General features: G+C 37.1%; 1 protein-coding gene, 1 long non-coding RNA gene and 2 pseudogenes across 2 annotated transcripts; 1 reads left to right on the top strand and 3 right to left on the bottom strand.

Annotated features, from left to right (window-relative positions):
• Positions 1-2,164: 2,164 nt before the first annotated feature.
• Positions 2,165-4,136, bottom strand: LOC107553787 (natterin-like protein). Its single transcript, XM_016236093.1, has 2 exons — positions 4,051-4,136; positions 2,165-3,566 (listed from the first exon to the last, which is right to left on the bottom strand). Exon 2 carries the CDS (start codon positions 3,547-3,549, stop codon positions 2,602-2,604), a length of 948 nt encoding a protein of 315 aa, XP_016091579.1. The 5' UTR covers positions 3,550-3,566; positions 4,051-4,136; the 3' UTR covers positions 2,165-2,601.
• A 2,278-nt stretch (positions 4,137-6,414) lies between these two features.
• Positions 6,415-15,042, bottom strand: LOC107553786 (uncharacterized). The gene is made up of 3 exons (XR_001604990.1): positions 15,032-15,042; positions 11,668-11,675; positions 6,415-6,485 (listed from the first exon to the last, which is right to left on the bottom strand). It is a non-coding gene; the product is annotated as an uncharacterized lncRNA (long non-coding RNA).
• Positions 15,043-17,042: 2,000 nt separating this feature from the next.
• On the top strand, positions 17,043-18,165 carry LOC107553767 (natterin-like protein; annotated as a pseudogene).
• A 6,262-nt stretch (positions 18,166-24,427) lies between these two features.
• Positions 24,428-26,352, bottom strand: LOC107553766 (natterin-like protein; annotated as a pseudogene).

Raw genomic sequence — 26,352 nt, 5'->3', positions numbered from 1 at the left:
CTGCTGTCACGTCACGTGAAAAACGAACGAACAACTCAGGCCCATCATTTCTCTTTCCGGTTGTTGTGTTTGATAAGGATCACACCGACACAGCGAGTAACATCAACTTATCGTATCTTTTTACTTAACCTCTCTGTTTCAGACCCCAGTAAACGAACACATACATTGGTCAGGCATGACAGAATGCTTTCAGCACTATCAAACTCGATGCATCACTGAACACTAACTCAATGCATTATCAAACAACACTTGTGTGAGAACATAACACCGGTATCTGACTGCGTAGCCTTTGGGGCTGTCACGGGATGAACAAATGACTCAAACCCGAACCCAAATACTCTAGGTAAACCAATAATTTCTGTAAAGAACCAATAAGATGTTGTCCATGTCTACACGAAAAGAACTAATCCCTCGCTGAAACAACTTGATGTTCCTGGGTCATAATAAAGATTTGTTCAAACTGAACAAATCGATCATGAACGACACATCATTATGTGATGACAACAAAGCCGAGAAGACTTTAGAGGACATCTAAACGTTTTCAACCATTGGCTAGCTCAACCGATGGCTAGCTCAGTCGGTAAAGCATGAGACTTTTAATTTCAGGGTCGTGGGTTCGTGCCCCCCATTGGGCGCACCTATGGGGCAGTCGTGGCCTAATGGATAGTCGGACTTGTAACCCAAAGGTTGCGGGTTGAGTCTCAGGTCCGGCAGGAATTGTCAGTGGGGGGAGTGAATAACCAGTGATCTCTTCCACCTTCAATACCACGACTGAGGTGAGACCCTTGAGCAAGGCATCAAACCCCCAACTGCTCCCCCGGTGCTGCCCACTGCTCCGGATGTGTGTTCGCGGTGTGTGTATGTTTACTACTGTGTGTGCACTTGGATGTGTTAAATGGAGAGCACAAATCCCGAACCATAGTCACCATACTTGGCCACACACGTCACTTCACTTTCAAATGTGAGTCATCCACTGGTGTACTCCTTTCCCATGGTATTTTCATTAATTGGACCAAAATTTGTCACAAAGTGATTATTCGGTGTGTTTGCCTCATCTTTTTTTTTTTTTTTTTTAATCAAGCGATGCCATGTAGCCCAGAAAAGCAACCGGACAGTCAGCATGCAAAAGAACTTCAGCTTAACTCTCAATTTTTTCCCATGAGACTTCACAGTAATGTAGGCCACGTGGCCTTCAAAACAAATTCTGGCTTTCATAGTATAAACTACTTAATTAACTGTATACTGAATAAAAATAGTTAATTATCATCTTATCAAGAGACAGAGTAATGGAATACTTGCTCACCTGTCATTTCTTTAGCGTGAGAGTGTCTCCACTCACTACCATGTTTTTGGAGTTTGGTGTTTTCAGCGACATTGAACAGAATTCTCTCGCTGCAGTGAGTGAACATCACTCAGGCTATGACGGCGATAACTATGATGTCATTTTTTTAACCATATATTGATAAAAGGGTCTGTTAATTGCCCAGTATTTTGCAGTTTATTTGTTAAAGTGTGCAGTGATGTTTTAAAAATTAATATCTTCATATCATTTATAATGTCATGTGCACTTGATGTAGGCCACGTGGCCTTCAAAACAAATTCTGGCTTTCATAGTATAAACTACTTAATTAACTGTATACTGAATAAAAATAGTTAATTATCATCTTATCAAGAGAAAGAGTAATGGAATACTTGCTCACCTGTCATTTCTTTAGCGTGAGAGTGTCTCCACTCACTACCATGTTTTTGGAGTTTGGTGTTTTCAGCGACATTGAACAGAATTCTCTCGCTGCAGTGAGTGAACATCACTCAGGCTATGACGGCGATAACTATGATGTCATTTTTTTAACCATATATTGATAAAAGGGTCTGTTAATTGTCCAGTATTTTGCAGTTTATTTGTTAAAGTGTGCAGTGATGTTTTAAAAATTTATATCTTCATATCATTCATAATGTCATGTGCACTTGAGGATTAATCATAACCATGGGGTCAAAGGTTTACAGTGAGCTTCATAATATTGCTTAGCATGAATTTGGAGTACATTTGTTGGGTTTTGAAAATCTGGATTTAATCAAATGTGTACGATGGCATAAAATTCTACATTGTGTGCTAAATTAGGATTGATTAGTAATGTTTTCCTCACAGCAGGACACGTACAGGAAATGTGTACCATGATTTATTTAATAAAATGTAATCCTTTTATTGAAGATCAGATTAAACACATTTGAAATTCTTACATGAAGTATAACCTGAACGAATATTTCTGTATTAAAATAAAAAAATATATATTTCAAGATCAAAAATGTTGAATATATATTTCCCCTGAACACCCAAACACCCAAGAAAATTATGATTAAATGTAGAATAACTGATACATAATTGATGTACTAGAGATTAAAGTGATCGCACAAAGTATAAGCTGAAGGATTCTGTATTTAAATAGTAAAATATTATTTTGAGAATAACAATGTTGAATATATATTTCCCCTGAACACCTCTGTAATTTCCCCTGAAATTATAAGCAGAATAACGGACACATAACTGATCAAATCAAAAGTAAAATAAAATAATTTGTGTTGCATGTATAAACTGTCTTCACATTACAAATCAGATTCTTTAGTATCCACTTTGATATCAGTGTAAGTGATGCCTTTGTATTGACCCTTGGTTTCATACTGTAACACACCGCCGTTCTTGCAAGTGATGATCACTGTGCCAGTGTAAGGCAGGTCAAACGTGGCTCTGCCGATGGTGATGTCAACATCCAACTTCTTTCTTGGTGGAACATCTACAGCAGTAGACAGAGTTTCCTTTCTCTCATCTGAGTGCTCACGACTGTAAGTGCTTTCTGCTCCAATGCTGACACTGTATCCTGCTGTAACTTCTCCAAGCACTGGAATCCCTGCCTTCACTTCCATACTAAATGTTGCCATAAGACTTAGAGTCACTGACCATAAAGATTTTGTGGTTATTGTCTTTGAGGTTTCGATTGTTTGCTTTTGAGTGATGGAGCTGCTGTTCTTGTAAGTTAAGGATTTGATCTCTTCCACTGTCACCTTTGGTATCAGTTGGTTTATTGTGGGATAGTTGACATTGGTGAGAACCGTTGATTGAACCGCATTGAGAAACATGAATCCCATGGAGTCAATATCTGCACCCGCTCTTCCTACAACTCCCAAACAATAACCAGAGCCGACATCCATGGGATATTCTTGTTTTAAACCCCAGCTTGTCATCTTTGCAAAAAATTCTCTACTCTCACTGGTCTTGAATTTGATGGCTCCAAGACGTGTTCCTGCTCCATTCCCCCAGAGGGACAGTGAGGTGAAACACTCACCAGGCTTGAACATGTACTCTTGATATGGTCCATCTGGATTGCCAAAGGTTTGACTTCTACCATCTGAAAGCCAAACCTTGACAGCCTTCACCTGCCATTCTCCCACCCAGACTCCAATCTTCTCTAAACCAGCACCATTGTTCTCACCCGTAAGTGAAAATGAAGCACCTCCTCCACCACCAATTAGCCCTAGAGTAGTTGGGTAAGACATCTTTGAGGTAAATGGATCTGAAAGGTACATCACAGATTAGTATTGATGTTTATTGATTAGAAAATGATAGTATTGATTAGTATTCATGTCCGTTGCATATTAATTTTTAAAATGGTCAATAAGCATTTTTTTATTATTTCAAGACCATTTAGAATTTCTTTTTATTCTCATTTTGTCTCTAAAGTATCAAACTATACATTCAACCTATATATATATATAACTATATAGAAGTGTTTCCCTGTTTCTGGATGGTTACCAGCAGTACACATTTTTGGATTTCTTCCTTATCTGACCCTTCCATTTCAGGCCTTAGAGTCTCTATTAATGAGCTGACAAACTGAATCAGCTGTGTTTAACAGAAAATGTTCACTGTTGACATGCATCTAGGAACAGGGTTGGAATACATGGATGTGTAATCCTGTAATAATGCCATGCAAAGTATAATAAGCTGTAAACTTCACTACAGCTTACTGATGTACACGTCACTGGAAGTATACTCACATACTGTAGATGACTGTAGTCTGATGAACTTCTCAAGGTCAGCTCGTCTGATAAAAGCCAGAAAAGTGATATGTATTTGATCAGGATGCTGCTTAAATAGAGCTCCAAAGGGGGCAGGCGGTACCTGGAAAAACACCAAGACACCCTGTGTCAATGTAATCAGCAATGTAATCAGTGTATGAATATGAAAATAAGGTTTCCAACACACTATAATTATATGAAGTAGTTTCACTGGCAGCAAATTGTTGATTAATCATTAACCTTCTTTTGTGCTCACTGAGGGCAGAAAATCATACACGTTTTAAACGATATGAGGGTGAGTAAATGATGACAAAGGATTAATTTTGGGGGGAAATGGTTATTTATGGGATTCATTTATTTTTCGGGTCATCTTGATGGTTTGGAAAGACTCCACTTTCCAATATCTGTTGACGTAACACAACTAGTTCAAAGAAAACCCTTCCCCAATTCAACTTTTGCATATTTTGCATTCATATTTGCATCCAGAACTAACCTTCTATTTATATTGCAAAACAGGTTTCTGCATATCTTTTATTTTGCATGTACAATCATAGTGATAATTATCATGTCACAGTTACATTCCCAGGTTAGAATATTGTACATACTGCGTTCATGAAAATGCATTTAGTTTAAAAACAGCTGCTTTTGTGTATTGTTGTGATTTTCCAGCAAAGTTGGCTCTACCAATGTTTTCTAGTGCAGTATGTTTCTACATTACTTTTTGTTAGCTTTACATTATGCTAGCTAACTCATTAAAGCATGAATACCTTACTCATATAATATTATGTCAGAATATGAACTTTGTAGCTCGTCTGGGAACTTGATGTACTCATTCCATACTGTGTAATTTAATGGTTAATGCATAGAATTCTGTGAATGTCTATTTGATCATAAACTATAAATCATGTTATTATATGGAATTAAGTATACACACTATTTTTATATTTATTTTCCATGAAAATTACTAACATTTATGGTGTGCTTGATGAGTAGGAGAAATGTTGTAGTCCTTATGCTTTGTGTTACCACATTTTTAAAGCACATTACCACTTACAAATGCACATTTGAGGTATGACTTTGTGAATTTATGCAGTAAAATAAATTCTGATAGTGAATAGCTTCATATAATAAAGTCGAGACTGGATCTCTGGTCTTTGCCTGGTTTATTTATTAAATTATATCAAATTCAAACTTGTCCTTAGATTCAAAATAATATGATAAAATGTTATATGGTTTGTAAAAGTCATTTTCAGAGCTGTACAAATGATGAAAAGCGTTTTTAATTATGACATGGCAACTATTCAGTGTATTGAGTTGAGCGGGCCAGGCAGACAGTTGCATTCATATTAAAATTAACTCAAACATACAGACAAAAATAAGATTTTTTTCAGACATATTATAAAAAAATAATTAAATAAATAAATGTAATTAAATTAAATAAAAACAACAGCGCACAAAAGATAGCTAGAGAAGAAGAGATCATCTATCTTCTATTAAAACCACAGTAATTGCTTTTTCTGTTCATATTCCAAAGTATTAGGATATACAATTCTGAACAAAGATATATTTGTTTCCAAAGTATAAAACATTAAATGAATTTCTATTTTGCATGCATGATGATTAGAATTAGTGGCTATGAAGAACAGTCTGTGTTTTTATATCTAATATCTTTATTTATATTTATGCGTTTGGCAAATGTATTTATCCAAAGTGACATTCAAATGAGGAACATAATGAGCTAAAGCTATGGTGAAAAAATATCGTGTGACATGGTGCTGTAGTAAAAGCCCTTTTTATTTGCAAACATGAAAACTCAGAGTGGGATTATAAAATATGGTTTTCATTTAAACCCACACGTGTTCCAAACAAGCACTATAATCTATGGTTAATGCTTTACATTTTATTAAATAAACACTTCAGTTTGTAATATTTTTATCAGTAGAATTAACCTGTATGTCACCATGAACAGTGTTAAGACCATAATGATAAGAACAGCATTAGCACGGCAGCCACACCACACACACACACAGGTTTGTTTTTATGGTTTATGGAGACTCTCCATAGGCGTAATGGTTTTTATACTGTACAAACCGTATTTTCTATCGCCCTACACCAACGCTACACCTAAACCTACCCCTTACAGAAAACTACTGGCAATTTTTGAATTTCATAAAACACCATTTTGTACAGGGACACAGGAAGTGTCCTCATAAACCATGTTTACGTTGTAGTACCCATGTCATTATACACATTTGTGTCCTCATTACCAGTACACACACACACACATGCTGTCACGGTATTCAGCTGGTGTGCCTTAGATGGCCACCAAAGGTCACTGTTGAGCACATGGCTTATTGTTTGTTGGTGCCATGTGCTCTCCTGTCTATTGTCTGACCCCACCCTTCTTGTTATCTCTGGCTGCGTCCAAAACCGCCTACTCAATGAGTAGGTACTTAATTTCAATAAGTACTTACTTAACGAGGGCTAAAAGAGTAGGTACTCTACTGCCAAATCTCTTTAAGTATGAATGCGATCCAGGAGGGGGAATTCCAAGATGGCGGAGTGAGCAGTCACGTTTATGCAGGCTCTGAGAAAAATAGCTTGAAAACGTCCTAAAATTGTTATCTCTGACATAAAAAACAACAACCAGTAGTTAAGTTATTTTCAAGTTTGTTTCAACTTGTGGACTTGTTGCCCTAACTACACATGTTTTCTCCTTTTCCTTAAATGTAAACGATGGCAAACACCAACCAAGCAGATACCGGACTAGTTGAGCATGACTACAACTTAAATGCTCTCGCAGAGGCATGTGATTTAGAAGAAATTGAAGATATGATGGTAGAAACTGCCAAAACAAGACATGACCATACACCTCTGCCCAGCCCGAATCCTAAGAACGTAAGATCAAAGGCGAAAGACAAAGTTAAACAAACAGACGAAATAACAAATGAAGTGATTTTCGATGCAATTCAAACTCTAATTAAGAGATTTGATGAGCAAGATCAGCGACTGAAAATAATTTAAAAGACAATGGAGGAAAATGCACATGCAGTTAAAGAGAATAAAGAAGACATTGGCAAACTGAAAAAGGAAGTAGCAGACTTGAGGAAAGAGAACATCTCACTGAGACAGCACTGTTTGGAGCATGCCAGGTACAAAAGAAGATGGGATCTCAGGCTGATCGGTCTTCCAGAAAAGGAAAAAGAAGACACAAGAGAAACGGTGATCGGAATTCTTACCCGGGTGATTCCGTGATCCGTGGAGAAGCTCCGGCAGTCGGTGGATACCGTGCATCGGTTAGGATAAAGAAACGACGCCGCTACTAACAAGTTACCCAGGCCAGTGATCATTGTGCGTGATGAAGTGTGGAAAAAATCAAGAGAGGCAAGAGTGTGTAAAGAGATGAACATCCAATTCAAAGAAGACTTTTCAAAGGAAGATCACAAAGCTCGTGCTAAGTTGTGGCCAAAAGTGCAAGAAGCCAGAAAAAATGGGAAGAGAGCCTTCCTAAAAGAAGGCTATGCACTTATTGATGGACTCAGAGTTGACCCATAACTGATGATCACAAGTTAACACGTAGACACGTTAACGTGTTCAAGATTGCCGCATATCAGATGGAAATAATCTGATAAAACTGTTTAAGAAAAGGTGTTTAACTAAAGACAATACTGTATGTTTTAGTTGGTATGGTTTTGTTATAGAGTTATTAAGGACAACATGTTCACTCCTGCGTACAAAGTTGAGTGTGTGCTGAGAGCTGAGATGGTTATACATTAATTTAATTTATGTCTATTTCTTTTCTATCTTTGAATGCTAGGGGGTTAAAAAACAGTGTTAAGCGTAAAGCAATTTTTTTTTATTTTGCAAGGAATAAAAAGCAAACAAGAGACTTTCTTACAAGAGACTCATTCTGCATTAAATTATGAAAGATTTTGGGAAGTTCCGTGGCGTGATTTAGCCTTGTTTGCACATGGATCTTCACATTCAGCTGGAGTGAAGGTATCATTTAACAGATTTGAAGGCTCTGTAATTGTTCATAAAGGGAACACAGAAGGCCACTGGTTAATGATAGCAGTAGAAATTCATGACAAATGTTATATATTACTCTGTATTTATGGTTATAATAACAAAGTGGCTAATAGAGAAATGTTTAAGAAACTTGGTAAATTGGTAAATGAATGGGGGAAAAAAAGTATAATGCAGAAAATGTGAAAATAGGGGGTGACTTTAATATAGTCCCTGATTTATGGCTAGACAGGAGACCTCAAAGAGGTTCACATTCTGTGTATAATGATACTATATTGAATTTCTGTAAAACTGTAAATGTGGTTGATTACTGGAGGGTATCTAACCCAAACAGCATTCCGTATACATGGTTTAACTCCTCAGGAAATGGACCATGTTTGATATTAGATTATTGGCTTATTTCTTGTGAACTATGTAAAATTGTCACGGGATGTAAAATTACAGCTGCCCCACTTACAGATCAGTGTATGGTTACTCTGTCCTTATCAGTGTTTAAGAAACCTCAAATTGATCCTAATATTTGGAATTGGAGTTTAATAATGACTTGTTAAAGAATGATAGATTTTATCAACAGGTGTTGGCTCTCATTGAGGAGACTGAAAAGCTAGATATGTCTAAATTAAATAAATGGGAATGGTTTAAATTTAAGGTTAAATTTAATTTAATTAAGGTTAAATAAGTAAGCTTATTAGTAAGCTTAAGATTAATGAAATTATAACAGGTGATCAAAAAGTAATTCAAAATTAAATTTTGCTTTTCTATTCTAACCTTCATAAATCCAATTACAAAAAAGCTGATTGTGATTCTTTATTTGTGATTATAAGAGACAAAATACGTAAACTGAATGAGGGAAACACATTCTTAATTGATGTTGAGTTGACTTTTTGAGGAAATGGATGTAGCTTTAAAACAAATGAATAATAGTAAATCACCAGGTATAGATGGATTAACTACTGAATTTTAAAAACATTTTTGGAAAGATATTCGGAAATTATTATATTATGCATTTTTAGAATGCATTCAGGAAGGAAGCTTATCACCTACTATGAAAACAGGTTTAATAACCTTGCTACCTAAACCCAAAAAACAATTGCTATTGTTAGATAATTGGAGACCAATAACTCTATTATGTACAGATTATAAATTACTTGCCCTGGTGTATGCAAATCATCTTAAACATGTACTTGGGAAACTTGTAGAGGAGTATCAATCAGCATTCATTAACGGAAGATATATTCAAAACCATATTAGACTAATCCTGGATGTGATCGACTATCAATCGTTGATACAATCAGAAAGCCTCATTTTATTTATAGATTTTGCATGAATTTATATTTACGACGCTTAGAATGTTTGGGTTTGGGGAAGGGTTTTGCAAGGTTATTAAAATGTTTTATAACAACATTTATAGTTATATATCCCTTAATCCACTCCTATTTTGCGTGGAATTAGACAAGGATGTCCAATCTCTCCAAAACTGTTTATATTATGCACTCAAATGTTAGCTTATTTAGTTGTCAACCATCCTCAATTAAAAGGAATTACCATTTCTGATTATGAATATCGAATTAGTCAATTTGCTGATGACACAGTCATATTTTTAAAGATACATTTATAGTTAAAAAAAGCCCTGAATATTATTTCAGTTTTTTTTCTAGAGGATCAGGCTTATGCCTAAATGTAAAAGAAAATTTAACTTTTTCCTTTGTTTTCATGTAATGAAGAAAATATAGAATCCATTCTTGTTCAATTTGAAGTGAAATACTTAGGTGTAATAATGTCTTAAGAAATACATACTAGAGAATTAGTAAACATAGATGAGAGAATTGACAGTATGAAAAAATCTCTTAATCATTGGCTTATGAGACATCTGTCTATTATGGGCAGAATCCTCTTGACCAAAGCAGAAGGCATATCTAAACTAATTTACCCATGTTACTCCCTTTATGCTTCTCCTCAACAGATTAAAAAAAAGTTAACTCTATTATGTTTAATTTTATATGGAAAACAAAACTCATTAAATTAAAAAATCTCAGATGATTAAAGAATATTAAAAAGGAAAAAAGGTCTGAAAGCCATTGAGTTTGAATCAGCGGTTGGAGTTCTTAAACTGAATTGGATTAAAGTGTATTTAGCACAGCCTAACTCACTGTGGTTTCATATACCAAAGTGTGTATTCAAGAAAGTTGGAGGGTTAGATTTTTTGCTGAAATGTGATTTCGAAGTTTCCAAATGGCCAATTAAGCTTTCAAAATTTGGAGCCCTCTCTGCTCCAGCTGTCACAGGCATCGTTGCAACGCCTCCTTTTCCATGCGTTGGCTGTTACCGACATCATTGCTCTATAAAAAAAGATAAAATTGTTATGTTATTGCAAAGTAGTGATTAATTCAGAAAATGTCTCAAAATAATACCAGACATGTATATGTTAGCACTGAATTTACATTCATAAACAAAAAAATACCTGAATAAGCTGAATGTCCATTATCCGGTTTGTGTTTAGGTCCATCACTGTGTAGGCCCTGCATAATTAATCATCAGAAAATTAATATTTAATATTAATTAAGCGAGCTCTCTCCTCCTCTTGGCAGGTCCGTTAGGACGAAGGCTTGGCAGCTGAAGGCAGTCTGCTGTCACGGTGGGGACTCCTCCTCTCTCCATGATGCCTTTTCCCGGATCCTTTCCACTGCTTGCGGCGAACATCTGGCTCATGTCGGGGAGCCGCAGAGGATGTGACTGACTGCTTAGCCATTCTCTGAGCAGAGCTGGCTGCAGATGAGGAGCGTGATCTCAATGGTGGATGGAACGTGTGCTGGGGAATCAGGTGACTCATCGCCAATGCCTCAAGCCATCGTGCTTTTGTGTCTCAGAGAAGCGCTCGATAACAGACTCCACGGTGTCACCGAACAGGCTGGAGGGAGTGATTGGCACGTTAAGGAGCACCTCACGGTCTGAGTCCTTCAGGTCAGCTAGGGTCAACCATAGGTGCCTGTGAAGGACCACCATGAACCCCCATGGATCGACTGAAGGCTTGAGCGGAGCGTTTTATCGCTATCAGCACAAAGTCTGTTGCCGTGCGCAGGTCTTTCACGGAGGGTAGGCATGTGCATGGAACTGTGTTTCATTGTTTTATTGTATTATTGTTATTGTTTAACAGTTTTTGTTATTGTTTTATTGGGAATCAGGTGACTCATCGCCAATGCCTCAAGCCATCGTGCTTTTGTGTCTCAGAGAAGCGCTCGATAACAGACTCCACGGTGTCACCGAACAGGCTGGAGGGAGTGATTGGCACGTTAAGGAGCACCTCACGGTCTGAGTCCTTCAGGTCAGCTAGGGTCAACCATAGGTGCCTGTGAAGGACCACCATGAACCCCCATGGATCGACTGAAGGCTTGAGCGGAGCGTTTTATCGCTATCAGCACAAAGTCTGTTGCCGTGCGCAGGTCTTTCACGGAGGGTAGGCATGTGCATGGAACTGTGTTTCATTGTTTTATTGTATTATTGTTATTGTTTAACAGTTATTGTTATTGTTTTATTGTGCAGACCACGACTGAGACCACAACGGGTGCAGACCATGACTGCTTACGGACATCAGGGAAGAATGGAACCCTCCTCCTCAAGGAAGCCACGCGGCGGCTCGACTGGCAGTACCAGGAGTCAAGCTTACTCCTGGCAGTATTCTCCGGAGCATCCCAATTAAGGTCAAGCTCCTTAACAGCTTTTGCAAGGACCCTGGCAGGTCTAGGGGGCCCTCAGTGTTAAAGCGATCCCATTCAGACTCTGCCTAGTCCTTTTCTGACGCTGAGATGGACATGGAGTCATCGTCTTCCTCAGGGCCAAAGGAAACAACATTCATGATGGCGGGTGGGGGGGGGCGAAGGCTCTCGTCAGTGAAAAAGACTGGGAAAAGGGGCCCCGAGGGAGGGGAGGGGCCACCAGAGGCTCGCTGGCGGCAGTGGGCCTCCTCCTTGTAAGGCCACAAGCAATGCTCCTCCGAGTCCTCAAAATATGTGCCGGCAAATCAGTGCAGTTCACGCAGTCGAACTCAGAGAACGCAGCCTCAGCGTGAGCCAGGCCCAGGCAGGCGATGCAGTACTTGTGCGGGTCCAGCGGGTTGATGGGACCCACGACACAAGTCGACAGAAGGTGGCCATCAGATGCGGTGAAGAAGTTGTGGTATCTTCTGGTGTGTCTTCGATGATGGCAGCGTGAAGGAGAAGATTCTGAGGCAATTATCGCTCTCACTGGAGTAATGGGCGTGGCGAAAGTTTAGGGTGTGCTGAAAGGTAGGGGCATGGAGAAAGGTCTTCATAATTGGTCGACAAAGCTTTCTATCAGGGTGTAGGGGTAGTGCCTCCTTTCAGCACGCCCATTGTTCCAGGCTCATTGTTATGTCTTTTATATGTTTTGTAGGTGAGGAATGAGACTTTTTACTGGAATCGACTGTTGATGACGTCACACAGGTACGGGTAGCACACTTATACAAAATACATGACATCCCCTCTCTTAAGTTTAGAACTATCCAGCTTGTAAGTGTTATTTCGCAATAGTTATAACAGTTATTACAAAATTTTATTACATTTTTTTAACATGCCTTTTGTAAACAACTATAGGTGTAAACTCTTTATCACACAATATTTTTAATTAAACAATTATACAAACTAAATAGAAACTTTTGTTTTGGTTGCACAAATTATTCAAAACAAAAAGAAAAATCAAGCATCGCGTTAGTTCAAGCAGGCCACGTCAGTCAAGCTCGCATCAGCTGATAGTCAACTGTTCCTGACGTGTACCAATCCAGTTTTGAGACTTATCACAGTGGTCCATTTAAATTCCCCTTCTCCAGCATCTCTTCTATTGCATCACTGATCGCAAATCAACTCCCTCCTCCAACCCCAACTCCACCTAACTGAGCCTGTAATCTAATCTGATTTTTCCCCTCTCTTCTTCATATGCAGTTCACTATTGCAAGCATTTTCTATCATGTATTTTGTATGTTCTACAACTCATGTAAATTGTGAATTGTAATTATGTATGCATTAACTGGATCTGTTCTGTACCCCAGGGGGGTTTGACTTGCTGCTCTCCTCGCTCTGCCCAAGCATGGCTGCAAGGACAGGCGTGGGGTGTTTTGCCCAGAACAGAACCATACCACCAAGTTGCGTACAACACTAACTGTAATGCTATATAATTGTAATAAATATACTTTGACCAAGGGGACCTGACTGAACTCAGGTTAGTGCAGTACAGATTTGTAGTGTCAACCACTGTTCAGTACCTTGAAGTACCTTTAGTTCACTTGTCTACCTGACCTGGTAATGTGTATGTGTGACTGAGACTCAGGAAATTCAGTGTTGTGTGTCTCTTTGTCCATTGTAGATGATTTAGTGTCAGTGACATGTGAGCCCATCACACTATCAGTGTCATTGACTGTGTTGTCTGTAGCTGTCTTGAGAATTAAATACTGCTCAGTTGTCTTTGGTCATGGCAACTGGTTTGTTTCTGGTCCAAGGTGATCTGCCATCTCTAACCAGTCTGATTAAAATCTATCAGGACGATTAAACTTTGCTTAAAAATGCATTTAGATTGACTGATTGCTTGAGCAGCATGAACACAGAAACTCAGAAAAAGTTAATGGCCAGTTAACAGAAATATTCTACTATATGGCCTATTTGGTGATGGGAACCACAAAAACCACATAGTTGCCTACTATGAAAAGCAAGAGATGCAAATTAAACGGGTGTTGTATGACCAAAATGATTTTTTATTTTTTATTTTGTACTGCACACCAGGTCTCAGCTACCCACTTCAAATATTCTTCACTTTTCTAGCTTTTACCAGATGAGCTATCTATGTAAGTATATTTCAGTGACAAGCACTTAAGATGTAATTTATGTGGTAAACAGCTTGAAACTTTGCAGGAGGTTAATAGGACAAATATAAATGGTAAAACGTGTGCACAAATGAAAAAAAAGCAAACCTAATTTTTTTTTAAATCATGAAATATGAATGATGTAAACAACCTTTTGAGTAAAAAATAATTTATTGACCATTTTAATTATTTATTGACCATTTTAGAATGAATAAACAAGACATTATTTAATGTATTTCATTTAAATCTCTAAATCTGTGATATAATTTTCAGATTTCATCACAGATGTCCAGCCTAACAATCAGGGGCGTAGCAGCCATTTTAAAAGTGTGTGTGTGGGGGGAACGCGATTTTTACCTGAGGATTGCCCCCGAAAAGTGATTGGGCTAGTTTTGAGTAGCAATTGGGCGGGTTTTGCTGTGAAAACCTGGCAACCCTGATTCAGCATTGGGTGAATGACTTTTCAGGGATTAGATAAGGTGAGGATGTCATGGTCAATTGTACATGTAGATTAAAGTTAAAATAGTGCATCATTCAGATTTGCCTTCAGTTAACATGAAAGAATAAAAGAGCTCTGAAAAGGGAAAAATAGCATTAGCCAATCAGTTTTAATAGTTTTAATCGGCTGTTGTTTTTTTTATCAACTAGCTTGTCAAATGTGTTTAAAGCATTACTGCATGTTAACATAGATTGGCCCATCAGGCCAAACATATTGATCATTTAATAATTGTTGTAATGCTAAAATGTTTGTTTTCAACTTCCAAATAGGTGTCCAATGATTGATAAATAAATATTTGATTGCTGAATATTGTACCCTAATTTGAAGTAGCTGTTCATGATTTTGCATACCATTGCATGAATGACTGCCTGACACATAATATATTATTATATTTATGATTAACAATCAAATGATTAATTAGTTATACATATGAATACAGGTGCCACCATGACTTGTTTGTCATCGAGTCAGTGTTGCTGATGCAAAGTCGGCCCTTCATTACCAAACACAAAGTAACTAAATTAGGATACAATTATGAGTAATTTGCAAACTGTTAAACATTAAACTGTTGGTTACTTTAAAACTAACCTTCATCTGGGAGATCACAGCGATATGTGAATATTTGATCTGTTAACTGGTTGCATATGTCAGATTTATTGCATGACTCGGGCAGAGAAAAGCTGTTGCTATCAAACATTGTTTACTCAACTGAGTCAGTGTAATGGTGAAGGGATGGATCAAATAGGCCAGTTGATGGAAGGTTTGCGATGAAATTTCATGCTCCCTTGTAAAAGTATTTTTTAGTATTTTTAAAATACAAAAATACAGTAGTTTATTTTGATACATGGTGTGGCTGCTGTATTTTGTAGTTTATTTTGATACACTTAAAATTATGGTATTTGGTATTTTATTTTAAAATACATTTTGATGTATCTTTGCCCAACCCTGCTTGTGGGGATATTTGGTCCCCATAACGTGATAAATACCAGGTACACACATACACACACACACACATGTATTTGTGGTTTACGGGGACTCTCCATAGGCGTAATGGTTTTTATACTGTACAAACTGTATTTTCTATTGCCCTTTACCAACGCTACACCTAAACCTACCCCTCACAGGAAACTGTTGGCAATTTTAGAATTTCATAAAACACCGTTTTGTATGTTTTTTAAGCCTTTTGTTTTACGGGGACACATTTGTGTCCTCATAAACCATATTTACGTTGTAGTACCCATGTAATTATACACATTTGTGTCCTCATAAACCATATATACCTGTACACACACACACACACACACACACACACACAAACAAACAGCAGCATAATTTTAAAAGTAACAATCAAAATGTACACAATAATTAAATTGAAGTTTATAAAAATGAACAATTCACTCTTAGGCCCATTTTGTTATGACAATCCTACAAAAATAATTCCCCTGAACACAAGGGCACTCTGGAAGCTTCTGATTTTTCCAGGAGATTGTTGAGGGCCTTTTCCTTGTCCTCTTCTTCCATTATAAGGAAACGAGGCTCTTCCACTGGCCCCCTGAGCAGATGTCTGTTGTAATGGAGCCATTTCACAACTTCTATTTGGGATTACTGGGATCTTCCTTTCTACTAAAGGAAAATGTAACTTTAATATTTCTTATTAATTTGTGTACACACATATATATATATATATATATATATATAAATAGATACAGACAGACAGATAGATAGATTTGAGACATATCTATCCAGTTGGAAGGGCCTCTTGTAGGGTGTCTGCACTGTAATACACATGCATCTTAGTTAATTTCAAATTGGTCAGAAGGGGGTGCAAATTTAATGGTAGGCTGGAGGAAATGTCCAGTACCTTTCAGAGAAAACTCCAAAGTCCTCCAGAACAATAAGAGTCCACCATCTCCACCAAGGTTGTCATCACAAGGTAAATTACTTTAACTGATAACTACTTACAGATGTAAAATCAAAGGGTGCTCCCAATACAAGATGTCCTGGAAAACAACAAAAAATAAGAATATTCTCCCTGTAAATGGCACAAAAAACCTTCCTTGTTCCTTATTGAACAACTAAATAATCACACCAATAATTGGTTGCAAAAATGTATAGTAGCCTAAAATAAATAAATAAGTACACAGGTAAACTATTATTGTAAACTAAATTGTGAGTACATATATTAAACAAACAACTCAAGATGTCCATACCTCCACAGACAACTGCCTTGTTGAAGTGGATTTGAAGATTACTTTTTAATTTGACCAGTTTGGCTGGCTTAAACATGCTGGTCATGCAGAAAACTGCTGGTAATTGCTGTAACATTTGTTGCACTGCTGCAGCTCAGGTAATGCGTCACCTCTCTGAATCCTTATATGTCTCTACAAGAGATGAAGCCACACGCAATTATCTCAATGATGACAAATGGGATTAAAATAACACACAAACAATGCATATACCAGAGGGAATTAAAGCAAAAACATTACAGACTACTCACCGTGCTCTCTCATTGTCAATAACTCCGCCCCTCACTTCCGGTTCTGTGGCTGCGGTTCTGAAACATATGGATATATCTCCATGGCATACGTGCCCAAGAGATGACTCGCCTTGTGATTGGCTGAATGTTAGTTCACTCAAATCTAAGTAACAAATCAGAGAACGCGGGTCGAAATAGTGGCGGTGGGTCAAAAAAAGTGCGGGGGACAGAATCACCTGTTTCTAACAGTGCGGGGGACGTGTCCCCCCGGCTGCTACGCCCCTGCCAACAACTCTGTTTAAAATTGGTGGTAAAGAAGGTTCTCAGTTTTCATTGACCGGTTAGAATAACGGTGCCAGTTTAGAGAAGATCGGGGTCTGGCTGGGAGAATGGCAGGTGAAGGCTGTCAAGGTTTGGCTTTCAGATGGCAGAATTGGGAGCTTTGGCACTCAAGCCGGGCTGTATCAAGAGTACATGTTCAAGCCTGGTGAGTGTTTCACCTCACTGTCCCTCTGGGGGAACGGAGCAGGAACACGTCTTGGAGCCATCAAATTCAAGACCAACAAGGGTGGAGAATTTTTTGCAAAGATGACAAGCTGGGGTTTAAAACAAGAATATCCCATGGATATCATCTCAGGATAATGTTTGGGAGTTGTAGGAAGAGCTGGTGCAGATATTGACTGCATGGGATTCATGTTTCTCAACGCGGTTCAATCAACAGTTCTCACCAATGTCAACTATTCAACTATTAACCAAATAAAGCCACAAGTGACAGTGGAAGAAATCAAATCTGTCACTTACACAAATGAAACCTCCGCTAATTAACAGCAAGCAATCGAAACCTCAAAGAAATTGATCAAAAAATATTCATGGTCGATGAGTCATAGCTTTACAAAAACTTTTAGTGTGGAAGTAAAGGCTACGATTGCAGAGGTTGTAGAATTTTCTACAGGATACAGTTTCAAAACTGGTTCACAAAGCACTTATAGTCTGGAGGAGACAGATGAGAGAACCGAAACTCTGACTACCACTGTAGAAATCCCACCAAGAAAGAAGGTGGATGTTGACATCACCATCGGCAGAGCCGCATTTGACCTGCCTTACACTGGAACAGTGAAGATAACTTGCAAGAACGGCGGTGTGTTACAGTATGAAACCTAGGGCCGATACAAAGGCATCACTTACACTGATATCAAAGTGAATACTAAAGAATCAGTTGTGTAATTTTAAGACAAAGTCTTCCTGGCTGGTCTTTAACTGATTTTACCAATGTATCCATTTTTTCTGCTTTTGTATGATTTGTTTGAAATTTCCTCCTTTGTTCAATTTCAAATGTCTATTTGCTCCATTTTTTTTTAAAAAAGGTGAAATACTCAGCACTTTCTTTTTCAAATAATCTTATACAAAAAGGGTTATTTTATGGTATTACGATGAAAGCTCCCTTTTGGAATCTTTTTTAAAGAGTGAACTCAAGCTTTATATCTGATTCTCAAATTAAATTCCTATCTTAAAAATCTTAAATCACTCTAATACGAAATAAAGCCTAAATTGAATTGATTGAATTGTATTTTTATTTATATTACACATTAGATTAGAACTCATGTCTGCTCGAACCTTAATAATTGTAACAATTTTAAGTTCTTTATGTTCTTATGTTTCTTAACATACTTTTCTTCATGCTGTTCTCTATTGTTTAATTTTTACATGTGGGGTTCTTTTTGTATTGTCATGGGTAATTGTCTCGGCTTGTTCATTTATATTTTTGTTAAATGTATGTTTGTTTTGTCAGGAAGACAACTTAACATAACCAATAATACAGTATTAGCTGAACTTTAGCCTCTTAATCTTTGGTAGACATTCAGCTAAAAGCTTTAGTTACATTTCCACATGAAATGAATTACATGAATTAAAACATAATGACTTTAAAGGTTTGTAATGTAAGCATCATTCAACACTTTCAAATGGTATTCTACAATCTGAATAAAATGATTAATATATATTTGGACAAACAGAATGATATAAGTATAGTTCATGTTGCTATACAGTTGTCACGATCACCAGTTGGAGTGCCCTTGATAGCCACCAGAGGGCATTCCGTCCCATACCTTTGCCACTCTGGACTGCATTGGGAGACTTGTGCAATGTCACTTTTTCAGTGTTTCCTTTTTAATAAATTTGCAAAGTTGTGATACATCCGGTTTTTGCTGTGTCATTATGGTGAGTGGGGTGTAGATTTATGTGGGGAAAAAAGTAATTCAAAGCAGTTTAACATGCAACATAACAAAATGTGAAAAAAATGAAGGGGTATGAAGACTTTCTATAGGAACTGTAGATATTCCAAAAAGCATCATTAATGAGATAAATAAATGTATATATAATTTTATCTGGAAAAATAAACATCATTATTTTAATAAAAAAAAATACTTTGTAATCCACTTAGTCAAGGTGGGCTAAATGTACTTGATTTTGAAATATCTAACACTATTTTTAAAATTCAGTGGACACAAAATTATATCCGTTCAAAAGATAAGCTATGGTATTACATCCCTAATCTTATTTTTGAAAAAGTAGGTGGTATTGAATTTCTTCTTAACTGTAATTTTAATATTAGCAAGCTTCGCATAAAACTTTCCAATTTTCACAAACAGGCATTGCCATCATGGAAACAGTTTTTCTCCTCACAAATGCTTAATTTGGAATAATAAATACATTACACACCAAAATAAATCTCTTTTTTTTAGTTAATTGGTTTAGAAAAATTTTTTGTTGGTTTCACAACTTTTGAATAGTAGTCATGGTCATGTGCTTACATATTCAGAGTTTTTAGAAAACATTTCATTATACCTGTTAAGGAGTATATGATGGTAATTAATGCAATTCCTTCAGAACTTAGGAAATTATTAGGAAATGATCTAGTTGAAAAATCCGAAGTTAGATTTCAGTCTTAAACTGGAAGGTACACATATAAAAGAACAAAAATGTAATAATAATTATCTTAATTATTTCCAGTATTTCCAGTGTTCCTTTAGCCCTTTGTTTTTGGAAATCACAATTTCAAGATGTCAACTGGAAAGAAACCTTTAAGATCTCCAGACGTTTTTGTATCACAAATAAAATTAGAGAAGTATCAAACAAGATTGTTCATCGTATTTATCCTGTAAAACAGGTAATTGCAAAGTTTTATAAAGACACTGACTTGAAGTGTGTTTTCTGTAAAGAGGAAAATGAGAGTATTGTACATTTATTTTATGATTGTATTTATACAAAATTATTTTGGTGTGATTTTTTATTTTTTGTTAAACAAAGTACTAATATTGAATTGCAACTCAAAGAAAAGGATGTTTTATTAAAAAAAAAAAAAAGACCAGGAAACCGGAGATTTTGGCTTGTGATGTAGGAGCATGCGCTGTTAATTCCAACATGGCTTTACGCTTGAGATTATATCGCCACCTGTTGGTTTGGCATGCTCTTGACAATGCTTCATAGCATGCGTTTGCGTTTTCATGTGGATGGAGATTTTTTAAAAAATGGAAGAAGGAAAAACTCTGTTTATAAAAATACCCGTGCACGTGTGGACATGGCCTCAGAAATGACAAGGAGGCAACTTACCGCAATAGAAAGTCAATGGAGAGCATTGGATTGTAAGCTTTATCACCATATTGAAATTTAGCTGAGCTTGTATCTTTCCATGCCCAAGTTAGTTTATGGTCTTTTGGTCATTGACTTACAGAAAGTTTTCTGTTGGAGTCAGGGCCGGCTCCAGGCATGGGCACCCAAATGACTGTCTTGCCCACCCAATCAGAATTAGATAAAGATTGTCATCCCAATCTCTTTTTGGGGGGCTATACAATTTGAAATTAAATTAACAAGCATATTCAGGTGTAAAATAAACAAATATTCCCAACAATAACATATATAAAAGGTTAACATTAGTGCTATCAATCGATTTAAAAAAAATTACTAATTAATCACACATTTTTCTGTAATTATTAATATGTCTATGTTATCATAATTTCACATTGAATTTCCAAATTAGAAACAACATAAAGATGGTATATTTTAAATATGGTTTAATGGCATCTTTTTACTAAGTAGCCTACTATTAATGAAGACCAGTATCATTGATACTAATAATGTTACTGATATCTCTATTAAATGCATTCAGCCATTAATTATAGCCATTCAACATCACAGTATAATTGAAAGCCATTATTTTTAACACTTAATAGGCTACAAAAAAAATATGAAAATTTTTAATTTAAGCGAACTTAAAACAATCCTCACATAAACTATAAATTGTATATGTATAAACTATAAAATGAATATAAATTAATCATTTTTCAAACTACAAAAGTTAATCAGCGACTAGAGCAGTGGAGTGATTTGTCCTTTTTCTTTTGTTCTTTGATTTCCATCACTAATGACAGACTTCACTTTAAAAGCAGTGCTGTCTCTTTAAAACCTGATGCACATCTGACACACATTCGGTTTTCTCCCAACTCTTTATGGTCATTTAGGACTTAATAACTTATTTAAGACCGTGTTTACGAGGTAACTCGCCATAACCGCGCATTTTTACATAATTGTGTGCGGTTTTGTCCCCTGAAGCGGCTCAGCAGCGTATGCGAAGATTCGAACGCACAGCCTTTCAAACTATAGCCTACTCCTTTTGATAATCATCTTCGTCCAGTCTCTGTGCTATTTCTCGCCCAGAAGATATGACAGATAACACTGTCATTACACTCGTTTAAACTAGAGTTGCGTATATCTCATAATCCTCTCACATGTTCTATAATAATAATAATAATAGGCCTAATAGGCTATAATTCCGTTTCTAATTCCAGAGTGATTAAGAGGTGCAAAGAAAAATGTCTTTAACTTTTAAACTTAAAATGGTCTTTTCTGTTTTTTGTTTCTTTTTCAAAATTGCATCACAGCATTTGCTGCTATCAATACAGAAGCATCTGTTTCAATACACCTATAAGCAAAGAGCACAGCCCTATTAAAAGCCGTGCTCCATGTGCCCCTTTTATACTTTGAGCACCTGCCCCTCCAAAGGTCTCTGCACGGCCCTGATGACGACAATAGCATTTTTCTGTATTGCGCTTTCAAGATATTAGGAATACAACTACATTTGAATGGGTGCATATTTTAAAATGGCTAAAAATATTATTTGCAGTTCAGATTGATTACTTTACAAAAAAAATCGTATTATTTATTTAGTTCCTTTACCATTACCATAGTGGTCTGGTCTTAATATTTTCCTCAAAACAGTAATGCAATGTTCCAGATATGATTATGGCCTTGTTTGGTTGGGAAAATCACCAGTGTAGAAACAACAGAGAAAGAGAACAAAGAGTTTATTTTTATTATTATTCAATAAAGAAAAAAAGTTTATTCTGTTGTGTAAGTGCATAGGCTGCCCATGAAAGCTTTTTTTTTTTCCAGTGTACATATAACAGCCTATAGTTAATGTAGTTAATATAGCAATATCTACAGTATAAATATCTATATCCCCCCCGCAACAAGAAAAATACCCACACAGGATATCTGCCAGCCCACCCTTCTCAAGAACCGGCCCTGGTTGGAGTTAGTGTCAGGGGCTAGAATACAGGGGGCCGCCAACACTGATCTTGCATACCCCACAGCAAATGTGCAGTTGTGCACCTGAACGGAGTCTCCAGAACGCATGCTGTTAAGGCTCTTTCACACGGAACGCAGTAGGGGTGTGAATCGGCACTGGTTTCACGATTCAATTTGATTACGATTATCATGTCAACGATTCGATTAAATTCGATATCACAATGCATCACGATTATATCAAGTATATTTTGTGCATTTTTAGTAAATTATATAAGCAGGCTAGTTTTTAAAATAGTTAATTCATTAATTAAAAGTAAATATAGCTTCAAAACATACAAGCAAATATAAAGTAAAAAAAGGGGGGAAAGGCAATTACAAATGATAAACAAAAAGTACTTTCAGTATCTGGGAGTGCTTTAAGTACCGAAAGTTTACAGATAATCATAGTTATGTTTTTCTTTTTTCTCAGAATTATTGCCATTTGATTATTACTGATGAGATCATAGACACTGGCAGCTTTAATAGACTGCATTCACACTAATGCACAGATCTATTTCCACATATCAGATGTTTTGTCCTGTTCTGAAAACATAACTGACTGCGTTTACATGATATTATATAGAAAGTCCCCTCTATAACACTATTTTCAGGTTTACCTGTAATCATAATGTGGCATAATTGCAAAAACTGGTACCTCAGTACAAATTAAGTGTTAAACTTTGACAAAATATGATTTCAACTGTTATAATAGTGATTTTAGAATGTCTAAATATAAATCCAAAAGCAGAAGCTATTAGTGAGCAGAATGGGCCAATCCGAATTGGATTTTGGGAAATAGGGCTTTAGCAATTGTACATCGCATGTACACTCGAAACAGAGTGCACTGTGGGTGTAAAGAGTGAACAGATGTAGGGAATGAAGTTGTTCACTTAGAATTTAGACACACTACAGAATAGTATGCATATTAAGCATAATAACGTTAAGATGTGGGGATTTTGGTGTGTTTTGAAATGTTTTGAATCCAATATTGTATCAAGTGCCTATTTAGAACAGTTTTGTATAGTCAGTAATAAAATGAATTATACGAAGTTCGCATTATCAATCAAATGGAACACTAATAATAATACTGACTTCAAATGAAAACATTATTGTAAATAAAACAATATTAAATAGAGATAAACTTGAGTCTACACACAGGGCTTACATTTTATTAAATGTAAGAGTAAACATATTTGAAATTCTTATGTGAAGAAGTACATTATTATTAGAGATTTTAGTGAATCTTGATAAGGTGATTACACAAAGTATGGAACTATATGTATATGTTGTAATAGAATCAGAAAAGATTATTTAGACAAAATAATGCACAGTATGTGTTACCCCTGTTTAAACTCATTGCAGCCATATCACCCTGTAGCCCACTGAAGCTAAGCAGGGCTGAGCCTGGTCAGTACCTGGATGGGAGACCTCCTGGGAAAACTAGGTTGCTGATGGAAGAGGTGTTAGTGAGGCCAGCAGGGGGTGCTCACCCTGTGGTCTGTGTGGGTCCTAACGCCCCAGTATAGTGACGGGGACACTATACTGTCAACAAGCACCGTCCTTCGGCTGAGACATTAAACTGAGGTCCTAACTCTCTCTGGTCACTAAAAATCCCTGGCCAAATTTGCCCATTGGCCTCTGACCATCATGGCCTCTTAACCATCCCCATATCTGCTGATTGGCTTCATCAATCTGTCTCCTCTCCACCAATAAGCTGGTGTGTGGTGGGCATTCTGGTGCAATATGGCTGCCGTTGCATCATCCATGGATGCTGCACATTGGTGGTGGATGAGGAGATACCCCCTGACAATGTAAAGCACTTTGAGTGCCCAGAAAAGCGCTATATAAATGTAATGAATTATTATTATTGAGCAAAGTGCCTTTTGGACCAGAAATGGAAATGGACCAGAGGAAAAAAGGCTCAAACAAGATAATTAAATGTAGAACAACTGATACATTGCTGGTAAAATGAGATAAAGACCAGCCAAAAACAACCTGTCTTGACACACAGATCACAGATCATATTCTTGAATATTCATTTTGATATCAGTGTAAGTGATGCCTTTCTATTGGCCCTTGGTTTCATACTGTAGCACACTGCCGTTCTTGCGAGTCATCTTCACTGTGCCAGTGCAAGGCAGGTCAGACGTGGCTCTGCCAATGGTAATGTCAACATCCACCTTCTTTTTAGGTGGCACATTTATAGTGTAAGACAGAGTTTCGGTTCTCTCATCTGTCTGCACCAGACTATAGGTGCTTTGTTTTCCAACGCTGAAACTGAATCCTGTAGAAAGTTCTAGAACCTCTGGAATCCCTTCACTTTGTAGGGTCAAAAATAATCAAAGACTTCTGCTATCCTGTCCCAAACATATCTTGAGCAACAAAAGGGCCATTTGGAATTCCTAAAGGCACAGGGGTACTGATATCGATCAAGGCCTGTAGGCCAACATGTGTATACATCAGGGGTCTGCTAATTGTCACAGCTGCTGAAGCTGTAATCTGCTGATTGGTCAGTTTGAATGTCTCAGATTTGGTTTTTAGTCACATGGTCAAGGAAGGGATAAAAGAAGATTGTAACTGTTGCTCTTTCTCTTTCCTTTGCTGTCTCTTTTCTTCGGTGGAGCTCTCTTCTTGAGGCTCTCTCCCTCTTTTTCTCCCTCTCTCTGCCCACCCCCTCCCCCTCCTCTCTCTTAACGCAGGTAATATTTTACGTACATGCTGGGTACGATTAACTGTTTATGTTTTACCATCCTTCATCTATTTTGTATCCAATTCAAGTGTAACCATAACAAAATATTGTTATTAAACCATTTCAATTATTCATTATGTGCTAACTAGCCTTGATTCAAGGTTAATATTAAAGTGCTACCTATTGCAATACAATATAGTCACTCAATAGCAACGCTCTCCCACATATTTAGCTATTCTAACTGCGCTTATTTCTGTCGTTGGTATAAGTGGCAGTGGGTGGTAATAATAGACTAGAAATGTACAGTTTTATACCATCGTGCTGATAACGTTTCTTTAGTCCTTCGGCAATCCTATAGCCTGAACCACTGCTGTAAAGCTGTTACTCATTGACCATGAAGATGTTTTGATCACTTTCTTCGAGGTTTCAATTGTTTGCGGTTGTTCGGCAGAAGAGCCGTTTGTGTAAGTGACGGATTTGATCTCTTCCACTGATACCTGTGGTGTCAGTTGGTTTATTGTGGTATAGTTGACATTGGTGAGAACTGTTGATTGAACTGCGTTGAGAAACATGAATCCCATGCAGTCAATATCTGCACCAGCTCTTCCTACAACTCCTAAACAATAACCAGAGCCAACATCGATGGGATATTCTGTTTTTAAACCCCAGCTTGTCATCTTTGCAAAAAATTCTCCACCAAGGTTGGTCTTGAATTTGATGGCTCCAAGACGTTTTCCTGCTCCGTTTCCCCAGAGTGACAGTGAGGTGAAACACTCACCAGGCTTGAACATGTACTCTTGATACGGTCCGGCTGGTTTTCCAAAGGTATCACTTCTGCCATCTGAAAGTCAAACATTGACAGCCTTCACCTGCCATTCTCCCACCCAGACCCCGATCTTCTCTAAACTGGCACCATTGTCCTCACGCGTAAATGAAAATGAAGAACCTCCTCCACCACCAATTAGCCCTAGAGTCACTGGGTAGGACATCTTTGAAGTAAATAGATCTGAAAGTTACATCACAGATGAATATTATAATTGGCAATCAAACATATTGTATATTACTAGTACATGTCCCTTGAGTATTAATTTGTAAAATCA

This window comes from Sinocyclocheilus grahami, unplaced genomic scaffold (assembly GCF_001515645.1).
Source record: "Sinocyclocheilus grahami isolate Dianchi unplaced genomic scaffold, SAMN03320097.WGS_v1.1 scaffold481.1, whole genome shotgun sequence".
In the NCBI taxonomy this organism is placed as follows: Eukaryota; Metazoa; Chordata; class Actinopteri; order Cypriniformes; family Cyprinidae; genus Sinocyclocheilus; species Sinocyclocheilus grahami.
Note: the sequence above shows the minus strand (reverse complement) of the source record. Positions and strands in the feature narration are given on the sequence as shown.

Excerpts from the sequence above, each read along its gene's own strand:
- LOC107553787 (XM_016236093.1), bottom strand. The coding sequence starts at position 3,549 with ATGTCTTACCCAACTACTCTAGGGCTAATTGGTGGTGGAGGAGGTGCT.